General features: G+C 43.6%; 1 protein-coding gene across 2 annotated transcripts in view; it reads left to right on the top strand.

Moving 5' to 3' along the window:
* Window positions 1-312: 312 nt before the first annotated feature.
* The window catches only part of LOC138515511 (thioredoxin-like), a 574178-nt gene continuing 556179 nt past the window's right edge, over window positions 313-18311 (top strand). For both annotated transcript variants that reach the window (XM_069630317.1, XM_069630316.1), the window contains exon 1: window positions 313-392. In XM_069630317.1, the coding sequence (XP_069486418.1) occupies window positions 369-392 (24 nt within the window). In that variant the 5' untranslated portion in view covers window positions 313-368. The remainder of the gene's footprint in view (window positions 393-18311) is intronic.

The raw sequence follows: 18311 nt of genomic DNA, 5'->3' as shown, positions 1-18311 counted from the left end.
CTACAGAATTCACCGACCCCTCAGATCTAGCAGTAAGTCCCAACATAGAGTTACATCAAATCATGATTGCAATAACCCTCCAGAAACTCACCAGGGGTCCTTGTAATCTCAACGCCTTGGTTTCAGGCGATTCAAAATAACAAGCCCATTCTTCTCAGGAGGATCTATGCTGGCTGCACTTGCTAGCTACAGAAAAAGGCTTTAGAACTATGGGGCATGCTGCTTCCGGATTGGCTCTTAACTCATGGCTGTGCTACAATTGTAATTGTGATGTCACCAGAATGATTTCACTGTAGTTAGAGGCTGCTGTTGTATTATTGAAAGCACTAGCTAGATTCCTTGGGGCAATCCATCTACCGACATTAACCATGGCACTAGAAATTCAAAGCAAGGTACGCTAGTCATTTTAGACCTCTTGTTGTTTGAAAACTGATACGTGTTTCTAGTTCGTCATAAAAGTAGAATTATGTAATCAGTCACATCCATATCACACAAAGTACAGAAAGTAAAATACTAAGAATGTAGCATTAAAGATTTAGCGCCTTATTTTGTATTTGTACTTCTTGAGAACATGGTGCACAGAGTAGGCTGGGAAGTCAATCAGGCATGTGCCCTAAAAAAGGGTGTCAGTACTGCATAGCATGCACATGACCTGATGTTGAAATAAAAATTTAACCAGGGACAAATAAAGAACAAGACGTATGCACAGGCAGCTTAGTCAGTCCAGTGGTAGTGAGGAGCTTGGGCTTATGTTATGTTACTTGGCATTTATATAGCGCTCTATATATCATTGGTATGACCTCAAAGCGCTGGTAGGTTGAACGCCCTCGGGAACCGTAGTTCTGGTCAGTAGAGAGAGATAGTGTCGTAGGATGCGTGGGTGCAACAGATATGTGTGCAGCTGATGTAATTGCCGGATGGTAGCTGCATCCTAGCGTTAGGTGTGGTGCTGAAGAAATCTGCGTTTTATTAGGGTGATGATGTGCTCATGGGTCGTATTCGTATGTGAACAGCTAGGCCGAATTAATAAGGGGTATAGCTGTGTTCTAGTTATATGATGGTGTATAGTAGAGAGTAAGCGTAGTGATGTGATGTGATGGTTATTTAAAACGCCCGAGACCAGGCACGTGACCTCGATGGCAGGGAACACAGCAACACACAGACACATAGAGACAGGGGGCTGGGTTTACGGTGACAGGATATATAGTAACAGCATGGGGAACAGGAAAGCAGGGTACACAGTGATGCACATGTGGGGCTCGATAACATTTACATTTGCATTTCTATCTAGATGCAATTCCGGTTAATGTTCACAACTCAACCCAAATGTGGGACATACTAACATTCGCACTTCCATCAAGAACCAACTCAGGCTATGATGGGCATTTCTATCTAGAAGCGACTCAGGCTAATGTTTATGATTTCATTGAGGTGTTGCACATGCTGATATTCAAAATTCCATCCAAGTGCGGGACATGCCGACATTCACAGTTACGTTTTCAGTATTGATCTTGACGACATAATATATAATGAATGTTCACGATTCCATCTCCTAGTGTGGCACATGCTACTATTTGCAATTCCATCTAAGTGTGGCACATGATACCATTCACAATTCCATCTAAGTGTAGCACATACTACCATTCACAATGCCATCTAAGTGTGGCACATGCTACCATTCACAATTCCAAGTGTGGCACATGCTACCATTCACAATTCCATCTAAGTGTGGCACATACTACCATTCACAATGCCATCTAAGTGTGGCACATGCTACCATTCACAATTCCAAGTGTGGCACATACTACCATTCACAATTCCATCTAAGTGTGGCACATGATACCATTCACAATTCCATCTAGGTGTGCTATATGCTACTATTCGCAATTCCATCTAAGTGTGGCACATACTACCATTCACAATTCCATCTAAGTGAGGCACGTGCTACCATTCACAATTCCATCTAAGTGTGGCACATGCTACCATTCACAATTCCAAGTGTGGCACATGCTACCATTCACAATTCAATCTAAGTGTGGCACATGATACCATTCACAATTCAATCTAAGTGTGGGACATGATAACATTCACAAATTCGATCTAGGTGTGGGTCATGCTAACAATCATATTTATATCTAGATGCGACCCAAGGTAATGTTCGTGAATTCGTCTAAGTGTGACACATGCTACCATTCACAATTCCATCTAGTTGTGGGACGTGCTAACATGCACAATTCTATTTAGATGCGACGCAGGTTAATGGTCATGGTTCCATCTAAGTGTGGGACATGATAGTATTCACAATTTAATTAAGGTATGGGACATGCTAACAATTACATTTCTGTCTAGATGCGACCCAAGGTAATGTTCCCAAATTCATCTAAGTAAACTTTCTAGTAATCTTTGAGTGAACTATATGACAGTCTAAGGGGGTAGAGTACAACTCTGTAAACTTTCAGCACACTATCTAGAAGTTACACAGTTTTAAGAGGTAAAGTGCACCACAATAATCTTTGAGCACACTATCTAGATGTGACATAGTCATATTGGTCGGAGACAACTCATTACATTTTCAGCATTCCCTCTAGTAGTGACACAGCCTTAGAGGTAAAGTACAACGCTAATCTCAGAGCGGACTATCTAGATGTGACAGTCTTTAGAGGCAGAATATAACAGTAAATTATTCAGTATACTGTCTCGAATTGCTAGACTAAGAGGGTGTTATGAATATAAATCTCTTGGTGGACAATATCTAGATGTGACACAGTCTTAAGGGGCAGTTGCTATCATTGACAAATCTGTCGGGTCCTGGGCAGCCTAAATTTTGCAATTCGATCTACTTGTGGCATTTGCTAACATACACAATTCTATCTAGAAACGACGCAGACTCAGGTTCTTGATTACATCTAGGTGTGGTGCATGCTAACATTTACAAATCCGTCTAAGTGTGGAATACACAAGCAATCACAGTTCAGAGGTAGGTTAATACAGAGTGGCTGGGCTTTCTGGAGTAGAGTAATTGCTCTACTCCCCACCCATGCCACACTTACCTTTTTGGTGGTTGGTGCTGGTTGACGGCTGGCTACTGGCTTCCCCTGCTGACACCTGCAGACACAATCTGGAGCCGCCCTTTGCCGCAGGGGCCCTTTGCCGCAGGGGCTGCCGGGCAGAGGGCAGCCCTCAGAATGTCTGTTATGACCAGGTGGACGTACCAATCAGGGGAGATAGGCGGGTTGTAAGGCGGGAGGGGGAGGGTGGGACTGGGAAAAGGCCAGACATAAACAAAGGACTACAACCCATGGACTGCACCCTCCGGATGCAGCCCAGCACAGAAAAACAGGCTCAGAAGCCACAAAAACACTAGACAAACCCACCTGATTAGCACACAGTGATCACAAAAAAGAAATTTGAAAAAACACACCACTCCAATAGCGTACATAAGGCAGGCCAAAAACGGATTGCAATCATTGTGAAACTACTCACCCAGCATCAACCAGCCCCTAAAGATGCAATGTAATTTAAAGGGAGGGTCCTCTCTATCAAGCTGTAAGAGATGGGCCTTCAGAAAGTTGTGGCATTTTTGATGTCAGGGGAAGGGAATTCCAGTGGAGGGGGCAAAGAGGGCAAAGGAGCGGAAGCGACGGGTGCAGAGAGTGGGCAAGAAGAAGATAGAGATTCAAAGTGCGTGAGGAGGAGAGTAATAGGTAGCAGGTGGAGGGCCAGCCCGAGGGAGGATTTGAAGACAAAAAAGCATTTGTAGAGGGTCCCAGTGTGCACAGATATCCAGCTAACATTTAGGTGGCCAGGAGAGGTGGGAGTGGGGTGAGAAAGATTGTACAGGGTGTTTGTGGCAAAGTGAAGAATTTTAAAAATAAATAATTATGCAGATCAACTTCATGCTACTCCAAGATGTAATATTTAACATGTGGGGCAAAATGTGCATGTGTTGGTGGTCGAGAAGTCTGGATAATCTATTCTATGGATGGCCAATTGATCACTTAAACCCTTGTATTCCATTGTCTAAATGCAAAGGCTTTTGCACATGCATAGGCCATCAGTTTGACTACTTACTGTGTAAGGCCTGTTAGTGACTGGGTATGCGTACTGAGGTGGATCGACAATGCCTGTGACACAGTAACTGTTTTGTATTCAAATGCAGGGGTTTGTTGTGACAAACACCTATTGGATTTAGGGGTTTATCTACAAGGCAATTAGGTATTACTTCTGGGAACAATAGAAACTAGTGTCACGATGGGTCAAATACTATTGTTATGATTCTTGAAAAAATGATTCTTCAAATCCTTAATAGACTGAGGTTGTGCCCTGCTCCTTGAGATGTGCACTCCCAAGGATGCTTCAGTTTGCTCTCCCAAGCATAAAGAAAACTAAACAAAGGGTTTCCCTATGGTAATATACTGATTAAAAGGATGCAAGAGTCAGACAAACTATAAAGTGTCAAGGATCTGTGTGACACGGCTTGGTGACAGACGGTGGAATGTGGGCTACAATAACAGAGTGCATCATTCTTCAACCACAAGCTCTATGACGGTTATTTAATTTTATACTGTTTATTTATTAATTTGTTAGTTTATGGTGCTGAAAGCCTGCAGGCATCAGGGCGGCAACAAAGACACGATGAGACAACATAACTGACAGGATTAGTAGACAGGTAGACGTAGTTTTAGTGGAAAAGGAATGTTTTTAGTTGTTGTCGGAAGATGTTGTGTTCCTTTAGTAATCTAAGATATGGTGGTAGCGAATTCCAGACCTTTGCCGCAACAGTGGGGAAGGATCTTCTGTTACTGTTAGTCAGTTTGATTTTGGGTCATACGACTAACGCTAGGTTAGAGGAACGCAGCTTTGTTGCTGGCTCATAGGGAGATACCAAACTTCTGATGTAGCCTTGCACTGTGCCATGTAGTGTTTTGTGGATCATGCTTGCCACCTTTAACTTTAGGGCGGGCTGCAATTGGGAGCCAGTGGAGATCTTGCCGATATTTAGTAATGTGTTCTCTTCTTGACTTTTTTTAATGATACGCCCTGCATCATTTTGAGGGACTTGTAGATCGTGTACATTTTTATTCGAGGCACCAATCAAAAGAGAGTTGCCATAGTCCAATCTGGGCAAGATAATAGCCCGAGCAACTGCACCACAGTTGAGTTCAGAAAGGAAGGGTCGCAGATTTCTTTATAGTTTCAAATAGTATGAGCAGTTTTGTTTGGTTTTATTGATGTGGTACTCAGAGCTTACCAGAGAGTCTTTGTGAAATGCCAGAGTTTTGATCTTGTTGGAGACTTGGATGCTGCAGCTTGGATGTTAAAAGCCTGATATCTGGTGTCAAGTTTAGCTCTGGTTTTCCCTGATCCAAAAATCAGTAGCTCTGTCTTGTTCCTGTTAAGACGCATCCAGTTTGTGTTAATCCAGGAATCTATACAGTTGTAACAGGTTTGCAGTTTGTTAATGTCGTAGTCATCTGTGAGCTTGAGCACCAGTTGGGTGTCGTCAGCGTAGTTGGTAAAAAACACCTTCAGCTTGTCGAGAAGGTCACGTAGGGGTCTGATGTAAAGGTTGAATAACAGTGGGGACATGCAAGCCACCTGTGGGATGCCATAACTAATCGGGGCCGAGGGTGAGGGTGAGGCTGAGTCACCCCAGCAGACTCTGGAACTCCGGTGAGATAGACATGACTGTACCCAGGTAACAGAGGATGGGCTGCATAGTCCTGTATCTCTCAAGGTGGAAGGAAGTCGATCATGGTCCAAGAGGTCAAATGCTGCCAATAGTTCTAATAAGACAAGCATTGCAGTTGTTACATGCTTTAAGCATCTCGTTTTCAACATAGCCACTGTGTGTCCTCGTGGTTGTGTTTGTGGTATTGAGAAAGAAGATAACCACATATGAATTTGGGGTTTATTCTACAACGCAGGAGGATCATTTTGTGGGCAAGGCTGTTCACCTTTCCTGATTTTATTTCATTTTGTTTCTGCTTCACTGCTTTGGTGGCACTATCATGGCTAATATTACGGGGCCAGCAATGTTTCTGCCCCAGCCTGGGGATCCATTAATAAAATGGAAAGATTGGAAAGAGGATTTTCTGAAGTTTGTGTTGGCAGTGTATGGTACAAACTATGCAGTAGAAAGAAAACACGTCTTGCTATATCACTGCCATGGCCATGCAGGACAGGAGGTGTTCAAAAGACTTCCAGAACCTGGCCAACCTCCATAGGTAGCTACATGGAATAGCTTTGATTTCAGTATCGGCAAACTAGACAAGCACTATGAAGTCAGAGAAAATAAGCTCCTAGCTAGGTATCATTTTGGTACGAGAGAGCAGAAGTGGGGTGAAAGTATAGAAGATTTTGATCAAGGGGCCTGGCTATCAATTGTAGGTTTGGGCACTGCCATGATGAACACATACATGATCAGCAAGTGATCACGTATTCAGACAACAGGATTAGGGAGGAATTGTGGAAGTAAAGAGATCCTAACCTGGACAGAACAATTGGATAGCGAAGCAAGTTAAGCACACTGCTCGATGCATGAAGCATCTCAACATTAATGGCGACTAGATGTTGGGGGAAACGACTGCTGCAGGAGTCAGTGTAGTGAAAGGAATAATGATGGTCGGAAGACCAAGAACTATAAAGGCAGAAAAGAGAACTGGGATCCAAGAAGACAAATAGGAAAACATCTGAATGTTCAGTAGGGCCACAGAAGCTTCAGATGTGGTAGCACTCAGCATTTTGCCAATTCCAAGGTGCGCATGGCAGTATATGTGGAGTGTCGCTTGTGTGGTCTCAGAGGGCATTTGGCAAAGTGTTGCAGATTGTCTAATAAACCTGGGAGTGTTCAGGAGAATGAGTGTGAGGACAAGAGTTCAGACTCGGAATTCTATGGTGGTGTGATAGTAATTCAGGTAGTAAATGCAATAATAGGCACAAAATTGAAAAAGCCCAGGGAGTTAGTCACCATCAATGGTGTTGATGTGTTAATGTTAATAGACAGTGGTGCTGACTATAATTTTATTGGGAAAGACACACGGGCATCTAAGTCAAAATGTTGTATTCCAAATAGAGGTGGCTGTCAAACTGAAGTTTCAAGGGAGGAGTACCAGGAGCAAAGTATCCATTACTAGTTATAAGTTAAAAGGTGATGCAGTGCCACAAAATTAAGTTTAAAGGTGATGCGATACCTGTTGTAACTAAAGTGAGAGCAGTTCCCCTTACACCTAGAAAGGAGGTTGAAGCACAGCTTGGACGTATGGTGACAATGGGAGTGATTGAGCATGTGGAGGCATCAGAATGGGTGCGCCCCATTGTTGGCAAGGAAGGTTAATGGGACTCTGAGATTATGGGCCTCATTACGAGGCTGGCGGTAGCCGTGCCTGTAAAACAGGCATGGCCGCCGCCAGTATTTTATTTTTTCTGGTGCCCAGGAATGGGCAATTACCGGGTCATTACGGCCTTGCCATACCCGGTAATTGCCCATTCCTGGGCGCCAGAAAATATTCTTCCCCATTCCCATTGAGCCCCTCGTGGATACCGGTATGGCCGCCAGGTCGGACCTGGCGGCCGCGATGGCACCCGCGAGCAGAACTCGTAGTTTGCCGGTCCGGAAACTACGGTACCGACATGCTTACCGGTACCATAGTTCACGGACCGGCAAACGTATAATGAGGCCTTATGTATTGATTTGAGGGGGTTGAACAAGAATGTGATTGCTGAAAGATGTTCCTTGCCCAAAATAGATGAACTAATTTCAGATTTGGCAGGAGCTAAAGTATTTTCACTTCTTGTCTTGAAACCATCAAATACCACTACACCCTGAATCGCTAGATTTGACTGCATTTTTTATGCATGTGGGGATGTTTGGGTGTGTGCGCTTGCCTTTTGGATTGGTCTCTGCGACAAGTGTTGTTCAATGGATGCTGCACACCCTTTTAGGTGATCTTGCAGAGGTCAAATGATATCAAGAAAACAATCTGTTCTGTGAAAGTGATGTCAAGGAACATGATCACAGACGTTGAGTGGTTCTGGAGGGATTAGGTGAGGCTGCTTTGCCACTCATACTTTAAAAGTGTTGCTTTGGACAAAGTGAAGTGAAGTGAAATATCTTGGCTACAACTTGTCAGGGGTAGGTATCAAACCCAAAGTCAGTGCGATTAAGTCTATTGCAGAGATGCAGAACCAAAAAGTAAGATGGAAGTGGCATTGTTTCTTGGTTTAATTGAATACTATACCATGTTTGTGAGAGGGTTGGCTAGTCGCACACATGCACTTTCAAAGCTCACGAGAAAAAGAGTAGATTATTGGTGGCCACAAATGGATGTGGATAGTGAGCAGTGTATTATAAATTGCAGTATCTGCAGAGAAAGTGACAAGACGCTGAAGACCAGAGTGGTTCTCATGATAGTTCCAGCTGTGCCAAAGGTTCTGTGGGAGGTTGCAGCAGTTGATTTGTTAGGACCACAGAACTTACCTAGAGTGAAGGATAGCTCTGTGATTGTAGCTGTAGATTTGTTGTCTAAGTGGCCCCAAGTTGGAGTTTTAAGAGAAATTACCAGGACCAATGTGATTATTTTTTTGGAAAGTATATTTCTTGAGGGAAGGTGTTCCTGTCAAGATTCATCAGACTTGAGACTTGGCTCGATGCATTGGGGATAAAACATAAAAAGACATCTTTGTACCACCCGCAAAGTAATGGGTGTGTTCAGTGATTCAACAGGACCATAATGGATGCAGTGAGGATGGCAGTTGCAAATGGTGAGAATTGGAAGGAAGACTTACTACAGAGAGGGTTTCAATATACGGTCACTCCACGTGGGGCGACAGGTGTGACGTCTTATGAACTTTTTAGAGGTAGGAAACCCAACACCTGTTTGACACCAGGCTGAATTGGGAAGTCTAAGTTAGTTAATGTAGATTGTGGGAGAGTGAGAAATCGCATACTCAAGTGTGGAGAAGCAGGTATGACCAGGTGATGGGGTCCTAGTCTACAAGGTTTGCAAGAGGTCATAGAGTGAAGATACTATTGGAAAGGAAAGAGAGGAAGTGTGATGTGAAGTTTTCTGCTGTGAAGGTGGTGGAAAAAGATTACGGAAATGCTGTCAGAGTATATGGTGGTGAGGTGTGGAACAAGGAAAGGGTGGCAAGGTATAAAGTTGTTCCACACCAATCTGAGGTGAGGAGATGTATTGTGAAACTATCTCTTTGCATCACTTCAAATGCACAATAATGTGCCTGTTCAGGATTAATGTGAGGAAAGGAGTTGTGTTGTATTGTTATCTTTCTTAATGATAAATGTCTGCAATCATTTATTCTCAGGATAAATAGTTAACATTGTTTACTTTTGTTTATAGTTGTTACTGTTCTTAAAATTAAGAATGCAGTGACCTCACATTCTGCAGCTATTATGGGATTGCTATGTCTTGATCATAAGAAGTTCCACATGCAGTTGAGAAGTGCACCGTGAGAGGTGTTTGCCGCAGTCTTACCTTAAAGCTGAAATAAACGTACTTTCATCTTCATTGGAGTCATCTGCATACTTAAATCAGCATATTTCCAGCTTTATAATATTAAGGTCATCAACCTTCCAACAGCAGACTGGCTCTACATTGGTGTGTCAAGCCATGGCCATGAATCAGATGTAATGGCTCCTAAATTCCCCTGATGAGCCACTCACTTCCTGGAATGAGCAGTTTGTTATGTATTTTGATGCATTGGTGCATTTGTGCTCCATTCCCAGAGGTCCAAATTGATCCTGATGCATAGTTTGATATCCTCTGCTCAGAAGGAGCGCAACACACTTTGCATCTAAGGGTAGTGGATCCAGAGAAGTATCTCAGCAAGCTAGAAGAGCACAATTTGACTAAAACCAGAAAAGTCATGGGGGACAACATTTCTATATGTGCTTTCAGAAAGAGTGGTAGAACATAGAGGAGTTTGTGGCAGCATATACCTTGGTCTCCATTTCCTGTGAGTTTGTCCGTTTCTTCAATGATGTAATGTGATATCCAATTGATTGTTCACTGCCATGACAGGCAAATAAGGGAACACCTGCGGCTAAACCTCAATGGAAGCCCCACCTTGGACCAGGCCATAGACTTTAAAAAAAGTCCTTGAACAATTGCGTGGGCCCAGTGAGATAACAATAGACAAGACCCCAAGAATGGCTGGCAGTGCCCTGAGTGGAGGCAGTGATCACAGTAAAAGTCATATTATCCAGGAATGCCCCGTCAAAGAAACAGCAATGCTACAAATGTGGGATCCCGAACCACATGGCCCATGACAAAATATCCTCTGTCAACAGACAAGACCTGCAGTTAGTGGCGCAGGAAAGAAAATGTTGCAACTGTGTGTGGCTGGTCAAGGAAAAGTGGACACACCAAAAGTAGGCATGCCAGAGAGGACAAGTGAGTGTGTCAGGAGGACAATGACGATAGAAGCAGTGCCATGCAGAGAAGTGTGATGCTATCTATGAAAAGCAGAGATGATGAAAAAATTAGTAGTGTTGGGGAGGCTATGTACACAACCAGCGTTGGAGTAACCTGTTTGACACAGGTTCCCCATACACCATTGCAATGAAGGTGCTCTATGGAAGGAAACTCAAACATCGTCTAGACCATTTGGAGGCTACTAACATGCATCCAGGCAGATACAAGGGACACAACAGTGAGCTTCTGGGCTATTGCAATACTGAACTACTGACTATGAACAGGTAGCCTTTGCCAGGGTGTATCCGGAAAGAAATGGGTCGTCTCTTTTGAGATGGCACGCGGTCGCCCTGAAAGGTAAACTTGACCATGCTGTGGAATGGAAAATAATGCAGGTAGTGAGTGATATATGGAAAGACTCATCACTTGCTGTCATAAATGCGTTCCCAGAGGTTGAGCTGTCTGAAAGGCTTCAAGCAAAAGACTAGACTAAATGTCCAGTCAGGCCCATCCCTATTCGCAAGTGGTGTAGAGTAAAGGAAATGTTCAAGGAATTATCGAATGCTAGCTTTATTGTGGAGGGCCCCCAATGTATTAGTTTACCATGAGCCAAGCGAGTTGCACATGTGTATAATCCTACAGTGCTTGAACAATAACATTATAGTGGATGGGCACCCTCTGCCCAGTACTGCAGAGCTATTGAGCCTGATGAGTGGAGTGGGATGGTCCTCCACCCTTGATCTCCACTCACGTATCATCCGGTTTGGCTCCATGAGAGCTGTGGAGATACCACCATGCATGTCAATCTTGAAGGGATGATCTGTTTTCCTATATGTCATTCAGACTGGCATGTGTCACGCTCACCTGGTCTCCACGGGGGCGTAGCTCGTGGCTGAAGGCTGCTGTCTGCACTGGTGTTGCACTGCTTTTAAGATGGTGCTTGCCCGCACCTTCCCTTCGATCTCACCCCGGAAGACGTTTGCCTGCAACATCAAAACAAGATATTAGCCAACTGAATGGAGCCAGATTGGCTTCACCACTTTCCAATTTCCTTCTCTTCTTCTGGCTCACCTTGGGTTTTTAAAAGGTGGGCTCTCCATCCTGCACTCTCTCTGGCAGTGGCGCGGTATGTACAGTATTTCCCCAAGATCAAGTTACTTCACTGATCCGATGGGTGTGGCTGCTGATTTGGAAGAACCTGAGTAAGCAGGTAAGTCTCTATACCAATGCCTTCTTGGAGTAGATGCTTAAAGTCTCTGTTTTTTAATTAGCGTTTGTTCTTTTCTTTTAGGCGTATTGTCGAGCGGTTTCCGGATGACGGATTGACTCTCCTTGCAATGTTAAGCAGGTTTCTTGCAGGTGAGTATAGCGCTATGCGAGGCGCGCCAAATTTTCGAATAGCCTTTCTTGCTGTGCGTGTCTAACCCGCTGTGTCTTTTCTATTCAGCAGGTGCGGTGCGATTCCAGTAAGATGATTGAAGGACCGCTCGATGAAGTTCCTGGAAGATGCCGGCCCAGGTGAGGATGGATGCTCCTGCGGTACCTTCTTTTCTGCTTCTTCTCTGCAGATGCGGAAGTCCGGGAATAAGCGGAAGACAGGGCCGGAATGTTTGATTACAGGTAAGGCCTTTGTCGCTAAATAACTCCTGTTCTTCTCTTTTCCATTCTCAGGTGCCGATGGATAGAAAACTCTGGACGGGCGTGGCTGAAGAAGAGCTGAGCAGACACGGTGAGTGTTACTCTGCAGGAGTGCAGAATAACGCAAAGCGTGTCTGTTTGCAGGGTGCGGTTTAAATAGCCTTGCAAGTAGTTCCAGGCAAATAGTCCCATAACCTTATCCTGCCACTTCAGGTAAAGTACTCCCACAGCCACACCCTGTACCGGAAGGCTCAGCTTCACTAAGCTGAGAATATAGTTCCATGAGTTCAACATCTACTATGAGACTGGAGCCAGCCGCGCCAGGACTGAGTCCAGGAGATTCTAGGGTACTTCTTAGGGGCTTGATATGCCCTTAAGGATGCCAGTGTCAAGGGTGCCCTCACCAGATTCAAGGGTTTGAGAGCATGCACCATGATAGCATGAGCCTCTTTGGTATTCCAGTGGGTCATGTACACATTGTATGTGGTCTATTTTCAAGATGACATTTTGATTTGTTTCCATTCACAGGCGATGCAGGCCCACAATAACAAAGATTTAGTTTTGTCCTTTAAGAAAATGGTATGGAATTCCGAGGAATAGTTATTTTTTTTCCGTTTCTTCATATTCTAAAGTTCAGCCAGTGTAGGCCAGCTTATTTTTTATTGTGTTAGCTCATGAATTTCGAGTTTGTTGGTTTTTTGAACATTTTATATTGGCTGCTATTAAAATGCAATCAAATAAGGTTTTAGATAAGCTATGAATTTTGAATCTGTGATTTATTGGCTGATTTGAAGAACCTTTTTATTATTATGTAATGGTATGAAATTTCGTTCCAAATAAATGAATTTAGTACTACTACTCTGATTCCCCTGAGTTCGGCGATCACATCACTCGGGTTCGGGCATGACCATAAATTTGAAGGCAGACTGTGCAGCTCCCACTCTATACCGCCGCCACACACCTCACTTTTCACAGTGCCTATTTCTATTTTTGTATGGAATCCTTCGAAAAGGGTGATTTCGGTGTATCGGATATCGCCTCGTGGCACTCACCCAAAAATTACAAAAATAGTCAAAAAAGGAGTGTACGCCGGTGCAAGAAGTAACACAGTTTTATTCTGGGCCCCAGACGCAGCTGGAACAGCAAATGCAAACAGATCACAGAACAGAACTGCATGAAAAGGCACTGTCAAAGAAACGCAGCTAAGGTTAATACTTCTATAGAATGCAACATAATTAGCATTCGTGATCCTATGACAAAAATACATCCCCCCACAAAAATGTGATTGGACTCCACACTTGGAACCCTTATAGAAAAGCATACATTGCAATCAACAATTGGGTCCACGAACCTTCCCACACCTGCCTCAATTACAGTTTGTGATGTCACAATCCACCCACAATTCCCACAACACAAAGTTAAGTCATTGAAACATTTGAGAGAACGAGCAGAACTTTATTCAACTGCCTTGGTCGCCTCCTCCTGACTCCTATGAGAAGGCCCTTCACAAAGACACCATCAGGTCCTTGAACCACAGACATACTACCATACAATTGTAGCATATTGGGGACACTATAACCCTTTTCCCAAATTCCTATGGGGCAATTTAGAAAATCACATTTCATAAATGATTTTATATTGTAAAATGGTCACTTATTCATTGTTTTTTAGCAGGTCCTGAAAGCTCGAATCTGTTGACCTCAAAATATAGCAATCACTGTGTCCTTCTCTTAACACTGGCCTGGCATCGCAGGCTCGGCACTAATCCACCAGCCACAATGGCCTTTGCCGTGCAAAAAATGTTGACACACTTTTAAAGCAAAAGCAGCTTCTAAGGCATATTTATTGCATTTCCTTTTACCGCTACATTTGATTATACTTACCTGTACTATGGATTAGTTATATTAAGGATTTTATTTCGCATGTATCGGAAAGAGCCCTCTCCCCTTTTACAGTGGTGCTACTCTTGCAGCTGATAAGTGCGTTCCTTCATGCCACGCTGAACTTGCATTTTTATTACATTATCCCCCCTTTTCTTAATGTATTAATAACTAAATATTTTTGGGCTTCTCGTTCCTTTTTAGCAACTTCATCTTTATGTATCCACATTTTTTCCATCCGTGTCATTTCTCCCGTAAACTCTTCCCAGCCGTCTAAATCTTCCCCCACCCATACACACGCTGCCCCATCCTTTAGGCATTGAATCCAGAATTCTTTGTAATTGTCAACATCTGCAGGCTGTGTAAAAAGCCATCCATCAGGACTCTCCTCTTTAACTTTCCCCACTGTTTTGTTTCTACCCTTCATTTCAAAACTATTTTGTCAACATCAAATGTCCTTTTTGTTTGTTAAAATATACTTTAAAAATATTATTAAAAACACAGCAGGTGATTAGAATGAGCACTAGCATGGGACAGTCACTCGAAACAATCCGGAAAGTCAAGTGGGTACCCATGCAAATACTCTGTACAGCCAGTCTTCTGCGTGCACTCCATTAACCTACCTTGTCATCTTTCTTTGGAGTGTCCGTATCTCTTGTATAGCTGCACTTAGAGTTCAATTGGAGGCAGCATCGTCAGGTATCGCGGTGCATCAGCTTGTCCCAAATCTTGCACAGGCACCTTCTTCGATGGCTGTCAGGAGGTCCAGAAGAAATCTGTTTTGAAGGGCCACCAAGTGCAAGGCCCTCATCTCCTCTTTAATCGCCTTTAAGCCTTTTGCTGTTGAACTAGCGAGCTGCAATAACTCATATTGAGTCAGCTGCAGCCATTTTTAATTTGCTGCAGCCTGTACTCCTGGAAGCAACAAAAAAGTGAAAAAGGTGCCAGCTGTAAAAAATAGTCGGTACTTATCTGGGATAGCCGCCAGGTTCTCTGCACTTTTCCTTGAGAAATAATTGTCTTCCTGTTTTCTCCTTCTCATTATTTTTGCTGCTCATTTTGTTGCACCATTTTTCACTGCAGTGCAATCTTCATGGCAGTGCTATTCTTGGGCACCACAAGTGCAGGGCTGTGCAAAATGACGAGAGCGCAGACACCATTCCAGTCAGGCGGAAGCTGGGCATATGCTTTGGATCCGCAGGCTGACCAATAATCCATTATCGCTACATTCCGCATCACCTTAGCGCATCTCAAATTCGTCCCCAGGAAAATGGACCAACTTGACCTGAAACACAAAGGGAATCGTGTAAAGCTCCTTATGTCAACTGATGTTTTTCATGTAACCACGTTAAAGCATGAACATACTTTCCGCAAGTTGCTTGCCAGTTGTCATTAACCTTGGCTACCACGTTTTACTCAATCCTTCAGCACAACACTGCATTATACCCCCCTCCCATTCGTCCCCATACCAAGCTGCTCCTTCTAGTCTCAGAAGTGGCCTCATGTGACACCAGGAGACACATTGCCCTTCTTTAGTTGTGCATTGCAATCTCTTATTTGTAATTCCCCCTCTTCAGGACCTTCAGTGACATACTCCATTACCTTATACCTGGATCCCTAATTTTGAAGCATTCAAGTTAATTTTACGTAGTTGTCTTCATTTACATTTTCCGCTTCATCCACCCAGTGAACTGCTCCTTTTTTTCCTTGGAATAAACTTCGAGTTCTACAGAGAGAAAGGTGCATTAGGCATCCTGCCTCCTCATAGGACACAGCTTGGGGCAGGAAACGCTTGGATACTAACACTACGTGTGGAATGAGAGAGCACACATAGCATGTGCCATTTACTCTCTCTCTTCCCAAACACATCATTTCATCATACCAAATATTGCCTGTTAATAAATTATGCTCTTCATCGGTGCCATGGTGGAAGCCTTCCCCATTAATCACATTTCATTCCCATTTTTCTTTTTGCATTCAATTGTGTTTCCCTTTTTTCTTTAAGAAAACATATAAAACAAAAGCATTAAAACTACATTAAAACATATTAACATCATTACGCTCCAAAAACCTGAACTAGTCCTTTTCTTTGTCACACTGTAATATAGTTGAATCTAGAAAGTGTGCCTAATAGCGTCACTGTGCCAAAGTTTGAACTGAGAAAGTGCCCCTAATAGCGTCACTATGGCATAGTTGAATTTAGAAAGTGCACCTAATAGTGTCACTGTGGTATAGTTGAATTCAGAAAGTGTGCCTAATAGCGTCACTGTGGTATAGTTTAATCTAGAAAGCGTGCCTAATATCATCACTGTGCTAAAGTTTAGTGGATGATATATCTCTGTATATCTCTGTATCTCCTATTTACCCTATGTATATTCTATGTACCTGTATCCCCATGTTATCTGTATCACATGTTTTTCCCTATCCATCTTGTCGCTTTGTATACGTATGACGCTATGTATGCCCCCTGTCCTGCTCTCGTGCTTGGTCGCAAGCGCTTTACTGATAACCACCATATCACACTACTACGCTTACCCTCTCCTATACACCATCATTCAACATCATTCAACTAGAACACAGCTATGCTATAACACATTCAGCCTAGCTGTTCTCATACTAACATGACCCCACGAACACCTCATCATCCTAATAAAACACAGCTAGCTGAGCACATTCCGGCTAGTTTAGGCATCTCCTCAGACCTAACACAGCCAGAACCCTCCAGGTTGAACACATCCAACTGATTTCCTCAGCACCGCGCCTACTGCTAAGAAGCGGCTATCATGCAACAACCACACCAGCTGCACACATATCCGGTGTGCCCACGCACCATACAACACTCTCTCTCTCTACTGACATGAACTGCGGTTCCCGAGGGGGTTGAACCTACCAGCGCTTTGAGGTCATACCAATGATACATAAAGCACTATATAAATGCCAAGTAACATAACATAACATAACATCCGCGTCGTTCCTCGAGCTTGACAGCCGTCAGTGTTGAATAGATGACGGTATGTGGGCCTGTGAAGCACTCCTCCTTCCACTTCCTTATTTGCTTTCGAACGAGGACGTGGTCACCTGGATAAAGAGGTGCTGGAGGTCAGAATTGTCTGTTTGGATCACCTGATTGTCCAGATTGTTTTTTAGGTCTCCTCTGCAAGGAGATATATTTAAGGGACTTGGTAAGTTCTTTAAGATAGGTATAAAATCCCCCCCCAAGAATGACAGAGGTAGAGGGAGCATCAGAGATTGTAAGTGACAGAGGAATTGGCGCATGCATTCTCTGCCCTGTAACAATCTCATGAGGAGTCAAGTGATGATCTCCTCCAGGTGAGTTTTTTAGCACAAACAAACCAAGAGGCAAGCAGTGCACCCATGACTTTTCAAGCGTCTGCGTAAGCTTGGCCAATCGCATCTTAAGCAGTCCATTCATCTTCTCTACCAAACTGTTGGCTTGCGGATGGTAAACCGTACATAGTTTAAGCTTAATCCCCAGGAGTGCTGTAATCTCCTTTATCAAGTCATTGGCGAAATGCTGCCCATTATCAGAACAAATTTCATCTGGAATCCCCTGTCTAGGGAACACCTTCCTCACCAGAAATGTTACCGCAGAGCAGACATCGTTGAGGGCACAGGGACTTGCCTCAAGCCAATGTGAGAATGGACACACAATTACAAGCATGTACTTGGAAGAAATGCATCTCTCTTGCATATCAATGTAATCAATATGCAAGTGCTGGAAGGGGCATTCCAGTCGCGGCAATGTTTCCTGCACAACTCTCAAGGTGTGACTTGGCAGGAACTTCTGGCAGGTCATACAATTATTCACATACTCTGAAACATATTCAAACAGATTTGGCACAGACCAGTCTTCACTTATCCCAGCAGCCACATGCTCTTTTGATACGTGGGTAGGATAGTGAAGCTGTTCCAAAGCCAACTGTAACAATTTCTTTTGCATGACAACCTTTCCTGTGCTATCCTTTCACCAGACCAGGTTAGTTGGGGATATAGAACATCCTTGCCTCTTCCACAGCTCTTTTTCTGCATCTGATTCTTCTCCCTGCAATTCTATTATCTGCAATACTGGTGTTGCATTAATGTTTTCTGATAAGGCATCTGTAACGCTCACCTGATTCCTGTAGAGGCGCTGGTCTTGACTGGGCGTATACCGTATCTTCAAAGGTGATGTGTAACACACGGCTGGCTCTTTGGGCTGGACCTCTGTGCACTGTATGTCTGACTCGAAGGGTAAGATGTCTGCAGATAGAAAATATGGGATTAAGGAACTGGGTTATTGAATGTCTCTCTCTTCTTCCCTTTCTCTTCTCCTGTAGAACCCCAAAGGTTAACGCTCTCA

Source organism: Ambystoma mexicanum, chromosome 6q, assembly GCF_040938575.1.
Source record: "Ambystoma mexicanum isolate Mex_15411 chromosome 6q, UKY_AmexF1_1, whole genome shotgun sequence".
Lineage (NCBI taxonomy): Eukaryota > Metazoa > Chordata > Amphibia > Caudata > Ambystomatidae > Ambystoma > Ambystoma mexicanum.
The sequence above is the reverse complement of the archived record's forward strand: the minus strand, read 5'-3'. Positions and strand labels throughout refer to the sequence as shown.